This window comes from Myotis davidii, unplaced genomic scaffold (assembly GCF_000327345.1).
Source record: "Myotis davidii unplaced genomic scaffold, ASM32734v1 scaffold88, whole genome shotgun sequence".
In the NCBI taxonomy this organism is placed as follows: Eukaryota; Metazoa; Chordata; class Mammalia; order Chiroptera; family Vespertilionidae; genus Myotis; species Myotis davidii.
The window spans coordinates 1,496,751-1,503,951 of NW_006300377.1; the positions used below are offsets into that span (position 1 = coordinate 1,496,751).

Sequence of the window (7,201 nt, forward strand, 5' to 3'; positions counted from 1 at the left end):
AGTAAACATGCACATCTGGCAGTAAACGTTTGTAGCTTTTTTGTCGTTAAACTCAGCAACAAGAAAATCTGTGTCATCCTGCACCAGCCCTAGCCACTAATACAAGCCCTTTATCTCAAGTGCCTGTCTTGGTTTGTAGTGCCAACAAGCCTACCAATCCCAAGAACGTAAGTTTTCTATGAGACTAGGGTGGACAGGGGGAAAAATTCAGGGGCCCCCTTCTGGGCAAGGGCCATGGGAGACAGCCACTAAATGTCAGTAGGCCCTATATCTCGAACAGTGGTTCTCGAACTTTAGCAAACATCAGAATCACTTGGAGACCTTGTTAGAACAGATTGTTGGACCCCCCCAACCCCAAAGTTTCTGATTCGGTAGATCTGGCATGGGCCCAATCATCTGTGATGAGAATAATGCTGGTCTGGAATCCAACCTTTTTTAAAAAAATCCTCACTTAAGGACATTCTTCATTTTAGAGAGGGGAAAGAGAGAAACTCTGATGTGAGAGAGAAACATTGATCGGTTGCCTTCCCATATGCTCTCACCAGGGATCGAACCCACAACCTTTCAGTGTATGGGATGATACTCCAACCAACTGCGCCACACTGGCCAGGGCTGGAATCCAGTCTTTGAGAACTTTTGGACCAGACAGCCTGGAGTTTCAGAGGCCTGGCCCCTGCTCAGCCCTTTTCTTCACCAGCCCCCCTCCTTCCCTTCCCTCCAGCTCAGCTGGATAAAAGTATACACCTGCAAGAGGGCTTTGAGGGAAAACACGAGTTCCTCTGACCACACATCCTGGTTTGCAATGGTTTTTCCGTCTCAAAGGCCTTCTCTGCCTGCCCCAAATGCAGGGTCTAGGCGGGGACTGACGGCAGGTGGGAAAGCACTGAGAACTCCGCCCACGCTAGGAAAGGCCAGATCACCATCTGCCTTTTGGGGGGAAGTTCTGCTTTTTGCCATATCCACCCCTCCCAAGAATGGGCAACTGTTTTCCAAGGGGAAAAAAACACGGGAGAGCCAGTCAGAGGGATCATGGGGATTCAGAGTTAAGAACAGAGCCCCCTCCAGAACCAGACGAATGGAGAATCCAGGTAATGAACCCTCATCGCCCTCACTCACCCCCTTTCCTTCCCCAAAAAGTCAGCTTCCTTTACTCCTGGGTAGCGCATATAGATAGTATTTAACGTCATCTGACCCTGGGCGGTTTAGGTCAATGGTTAGTGTTGGCCCTCGGACTGAAGGGTTGTAGGTTTTATCCCCAGCCTGGGTCAGAGCATGTGGGAGGCAACGAGTCCATGTGAGATATCTCCCCCCCGCCCCCTGCATTCTCTAAAAATCAAGGAAAAAAATGTCCTCCAGTGAGGATTTTACAATAGTATCCGTAGGAAAAAGAACCAAATGCTTGGCCTCTGTGGCTTGGGGGGCGGGTGGGCGCGCACCTCCACCGGGGTCTGTGGCTTGGGGGGCGGGTGGGCGCGCACCCCCACCGGGGCTGTGCGATGATTACCTTCAGCTGCTGGTTCGTCCGCTTCAGGAACTGAATCTCCTCGTTGTGCTTCTTCTCCTCCACCTGTCGCCGCTCACTCTCCCGCTTCTCCGTGGCCTCACACTTGGCCTTCTGCTCGTTGACCTGCCTCTCCAAGTCTCTCTTTTCTGTTTCTAACTCTGTAATCTGAGGACAGAACCCCAGTCATCCTGGGACGTCGCCCAGTGGATGGGGTGGCTTGAGTGCCCTGGTGGAGGGGCCCTGGAACACACTGTCCAACCCAAGACATTGCGGGGTCTGTACTGCCACCCAGTGGGAGGTCAGTGCCTGACACAGCACGTCCAAAAGGACAACCCTGCCCCCTTACACTCTGAACCAAGGGTCCTCGCTGAGGTGGTGGAGAGCACCCTAGGAGGCCACCCTGTAGTGCCAGAATGACAACCATGTGACCCTGAGACAGAGGAGTCCAGGGCCAAAGGCTTGTGTAAACCCCACTCACTTTCCTCTCCATGTCTGACTTCCCCTGTTCAGCCTGCAGCGCCTTCCTCATGCCAAACGCCACGCTGCTCTCATACAAGGTCTGGTAGGCAGCGATGGTCATGCGGATCTCGTCCCGGACTCGCAGCAGCAGCAGCCCCCTCTCCGCACAGTTGATGGTGACCTCACGAATCAGCTCATCTTCCAATGCACACACACACACAGAGGTCAGAGAAGGTAGGCGGGGGTGTGGGTGTGTGTGTGTGTGTGGCGGGGGGGATACACCTGTCTACTGCAAACCACCCTTCCTATGGGAAGATGCCCTTCTCACTTGGAGATAGATCTCAGGGAGGGGCCTTCAGTGGTCCCAGGAGCCTTGCCATGTAGCCACTGCTCTGAACTTGGCACTTGGGAGTTTGGCAGTTGGCAAGCCCAGGGCAGAGGGAGACAGGATCCCCAGGTTTGCTTGCAGCATGAGGCCCCTCTCTTCCATCTTCAGCCAGGAACTGGGTACTATTCAAAGAAACCTGACTTTTCAATTGGAAGATGGTGGCTGCTTTAAAGCAGCTGGGAAATTCCATGTGTCTCCTTGGCTGGGCTGGTTTGGGGCTGGAAACAGCATAGACTACAGCTTGCCCACCCCTCTCCTCCATAAATGCTGTCCTGGGGGACAAACCACCATCACACTCAGACCGCAGGGAGCCTGTAGCCCTTGCAGCTGCCTCAGGGTTTGGAGGTGGTTTGCATGTCCCAGTCCATGTGGGCCAGTGACACTGGGCAGAGGACAGCCACTCACACCTGCACTTGAGGAGGGAGAACTTAAATCCTTCTGTCTGTTTACAGCAAATTACAAAGTGCTTTCTGGACCAAGGGCTGAATGTTGATAGATGGATATAAATATAGCACATTATTTTTTCTGATTAAAAAATTAACACATGCTTCTTATAGAAATCTTTGAAAGAAAACAAAGATTTATAATGGAAGTTCTCATTTACTCCAATATCTGCTAAGAGGTGAGGAACCAAGTTGTCAGGTTGACCGGCAAGTGGGGGGATGGGCGGGAGAGGCAGGGCTGGGAGGGAGAAGAGGGTGCATTTAGCAGATCCAGGGGGAGACAGGGAGTGGGGCATAGATGATCTCAGGGTGGGGTGGGCTTCAGCTCAGGGATACTCAGAGCTTGGGGCTGTGCTGAGGGGAAGAGAAAGAGGTAGTAGAGTGTAGTGCACCCTTCCCCCTGGCCACGCACCAAAACACTGTGAGTAGAGCTCCCGGCGGACAGGGCAGATACCAGTCTCCCGGGCCTGCCGCTGCTGCAGCTTCAGGTCCAGCTGCTCCTGAAGGTGCACCACATCCATCCGGGTGCTGGGCGTGCTGGACACCTGCTGGATCCATAGCTGTGTGTCTTCCACCCACTCCCTGCGGCACAGACACAGCCAGGCTGAGAGAAACCCATCGCCAGAGAGAGTCCTCAGGACATGAGCAGAGATGGCCCTTTGAGCTCTCTGCCTGGGCAGGAGTGAGGGGAAGCTCTGTCACCAACCCATCAGGATCCCCCATTCTTCCTTCTTCCTTGGGGAGTGTGTGGTCCCAAAGCCACACACACTCAGCTGCCTCCACAGGGCCCCTCCCTCAGGGCTGGGCAAGCTCCACTCTCCTCCAGCCCTCTGTGAAATCATCACCCATGTTCCAGATCTTTCCCTCCTAATGTATCCAGGACAAATGTATGGTTGTTGCTTGATATGAACAGAAGGCCCAGTGGAAATTGCCCACTGACTTGTAGGGTGGGAGACACAGGGCACCATAAACCATGTGCTAGTCAGAAAGAGGTGAATGTGTGCAGTGCGGGGTAGGGACGTTCTTAAAGCCATGTAACTCCTCATAGCGAACCTTGGGTCAGAGGCATGGCCAGGTTCTAGGATCACAAGGAGGGAGCCTATGGGCAGAATCACCGTGGGGGAGAGGACTTCCATGCCATGGTGGGAAGGAATCTGCAGGAAACTCAACCCCTCCCCTTTCTTTGACTTCCACCTGAGAGGAAATTGCAGGCTCTCGTCTCATCAGAGCCTTAAAAACTGCTGTCAACGGATTATATAAAAAATAGTGGAACAGGCACATCAGCCAGTGATAAGTGTGGCTGCAGAAGAAAGAACAGAGTAAGGGGGTCATGGAGGGAGGAGGAGCTCTTTTATGAGGATTCTCACGGAAGTCCTCCTTGAAGAAATGGCATTTGAGCAAGACCAGAGTAAAGGAAGGATGGGAACCAGGTGAATATTCGGGGGAGAGTATCCTTGGCAGTAAGAATAGCAGTTGTCAAGGCCCTGAGGTGGAAGAGTGAAGTGATTCCCAGACAGCAAGCAGTGGCCCCTGTGGCATTAGCACCGTGAACAAGAAAGAAAATGACAGGAGATAAGATCACGGGTATGTTAGGGTGGGATCATGCCAGGTCTCACAGACCACTGAAAAGACTGTGGTTTTTGGTCTGATAAGATGGGAAGCCATGAGTTTCTGGCAGAAGCCTGGCATGGTCTGACTTATGATTTGGGGGCTGTGTGGAGCATAGATTGTAGGGGCAAAGAGTGGAAGCCAGGTTTGCAGTGGGAGGCCACGGCAGTAGTACAGGTGATAAACAGTGACTAGAAACAAGATGATGGAAGCAGAGCTGGTGAAAAATGGACAGATTTTGGATATGATTTCAAGGTAGGGCCAAAAGAAATCAATAAAGGATAGCATCTGTGATGTGAAAGGCCAAGGGGGATGAGAGGTGGCCTGAGCCCCTAATAGAAAGGGCAGACAGGATGAGCAGGTTGGGATAAGGAAGAAATTATGAGTTTGGACATGTTGAGGGTATTTTTTTAAATCCTCACCCGAAGATATTTTTTCCATTGATTTCTAGAGAGAGTGGAAGTGGGGAAAGAAGGAGAGAAAGAGAGAAACATCAACGTGAGAGACATTGATTTGTTGCCTCCCACACATGCCACTACCAGGGCTGGGAAACCTGCAAACGAGGTACATACCCTTACCAAAAACTGAACCCGAGACCCTTTGGTCCACAGGCCAGTGCTCTAACCACTGAGAAACCCAGCTAGGGTTGAACATGTTGAGCCAAGTGGATGGGGTGGCTTGAGTGCCCTATTAACATCTCCATGCAGGTAGGAAAGCAGTAGCAGAATATATGGCTCTGGAGTTTAGAGGAGAGTACAGATCTGGAAATACACATTTGGGAGCCTCAGCACATAGATGGGAAATAAAGCCATGAGCACTCTGGAAATGAGGGTACATAGAGAACAAGGTAGCCCCACCTTCCCAGGATCCAGCCATCTGTAAGCGCTAGGAACTCAGAGACACTGGGAGGAAAGATCAGCCAGGAACAGAGACAGCGTGCCTCTTGCCATGTTCCCAAGTTCTGGGATGCAAAAGCCTGGGCCTTCTCCTAGCCACTAACCCTGCTTATTTTTTTATTTTTATTTTTTCTCTTACCTTGGTGGCAGGATAGCATTCAAGATTTCTTCTGCCTGCTTTGTAGGATCTGGGACACAGGAAATTGAGAGCTTGGTCTTGGTTGGCGGTGGGATTGGACCTGAGGGTCCAGGCTGCTGGGGGCTGACTTTCAATGGCCGAGCCTGGGAGGAAGAGACGCATTAGGGCAGGAGGTGATTCTGATACTAAGCACCTGGTCCTTGCTCCAGATCTCCCACACACTTTCCCCATCTGTCTTCTCAGCAGAAGTTATGTCTCAGAGCTAAAGGAGGTCAAGAGTCTCTGGTCCCACCCCAATCCAACGCTTGTATCTCCTTGAACCGATGTTTCTGGCCCGGGTGCTCAGGCCTCTGCTTTCACCACCAGATCTATTCTTGCACCGGCTACCATGAAAAACGGCGAATCTCATTCACCTCCCTGTGACTTCTTTTCCCGTCCTAAATTTACCCTCTGGAGTGGCCCAACATCTGGGCTTCTGGTTCCGCTCTCCTATCCTCCTTTCCCTATCCCAATTTTCTTTACTCTCAGTTGCTTCAGCCTCTGTTTCTTGGGACTCCGGATCTTCAAAGCAGGCATCTGTCTTTCCCCATAGGAGTTCCGGGCTCCCCTGACTCCCTGAGACTCATCCTTACTTTGGGGCTCCGTTTCTCCGTATTCCGGCTCACCAGCACCGGGGTGTCATACTTGAGTAAAGAGTCCGCGGGGGGGATCATGGTGCCGGCGAGTAGCCCAGCAATAGCCCCTCAAAGTCAGGGCCTTGTTTACTGTCACCATGGAAACCCCTCCTCCCAGCCTCCAGGCCTGGGCGGGGCTTTGGAGTTGGGCGGGGCCTTGGAGTTGGGCGGGGCCAGCATCGCGCGAGTTTCTCTCGGCGCAGCTTCCGGGTAAGGTTCTTCCTTGCTTAGCTCGGCAGGCAGGCTTCCTGCTCCTCCGGTCGCTCCTCTGCTCTTGGAAGTAGGGAAAATGGGCTCGCATTCCTGTGCCACGTTTAGCTCGCAATTTGAGTGAGGTGGCAGATCACGTTCTCTGACTCCTGATTTTGTCATCTGCAAAGCGGGAGTCTTAGAGGAAGACTTCTGGAGTTCCCAGGTTTTAAAAATCAAGTGTCTTTAATTAAGTGGCGAAGAGACAACGTAACAATTGGAGAAATAGTAATGGTTTGCCCACGGTATACTATCTATGATTGCATTTCCTCCCTTCTTGCCTTCGCATTTCCAAACATAAATGTAAGCACAGTTTGCGCACAACTTTGTATCCTGTTTCTTTCGCTTAACGTCTGGGTTTTGTTTTTGTCATAATAGAGTTTGTAGATAGCATTGCAAATGGCGATATAACATCCATCCGTTGACTAAACAATGCCTGATGCTGAGGTTTCGGTTGTCTCGGGGTTTAGGAAGGACTAATGACGCGGCAACAGCTTGGAGCATAGCTTTTTCCCAGGAGTTGGTTTTTGAAACTTGAAACTCCCGCCACCCGAGCTGCGTCCTGACGGCCCCGCCCACAACGGGGTCGTCACGTGTTTAGCCTCTGCATCGCGAGGGTTTCTGGGAGAGCGTGTACTCCAAGAGCGGAAGTCCCGGGATCTGGCACGTCATTTCCTGTCTACGAGGGGAGCGCAACGGCCGAGTTTCCCCTGCGCTCCGCGGACATCGCATCATGAAAGAGGTGAAGAGCGAGCGGGAGCGGGGAAGCCGGCGCAGGCACCGGGACGAGGACGCGGTGGCGACGGCGGCGGCGGCGGCGACGGTGGTGGTGAAGCAGGAG

At 52.4% G+C, this 7,201-nt stretch overlaps 2 protein-coding genes across 2 annotated transcripts in view; one reads left to right on the top strand and one right to left on the bottom strand.

Moving 5' to 3' along the window:
* Positions 1-6,211, bottom strand: part of DNALI1 (dynein, axonemal, light intermediate chain 1) — an 8,705-nt gene extending 2,494 nt beyond the window's left edge. Inside the window, 6 exon segments of the mRNA XM_006777276.2 lie at positions 1,505-1,669; positions 1,983-2,161; positions 3,207-3,376; positions 5,438-5,580; positions 6,070-6,163; positions 6,165-6,211. Of these exon segments, the coding sequence (XP_006777339.2) occupies positions 1,505-1,669; positions 1,983-2,161; positions 3,207-3,376; positions 5,438-5,580; positions 6,070-6,163; positions 6,165-6,211 (798 nt within the window).
* A 795-nt stretch (positions 6,212-7,006) lies between these two features.
* The window catches only part of SNIP1 (Smad nuclear interacting protein 1), an 8,495-nt gene continuing 8,300 nt past the window's right edge, over positions 7,007-7,201 (top strand). The window contains exon 1 of the mRNA XM_015572772.1: positions 7,007-7,201. Within this exon, the coding sequence (XP_015428258.1) occupies positions 7,094-7,201 (108 nt within the window). The 5' untranslated portion in view covers positions 7,007-7,093.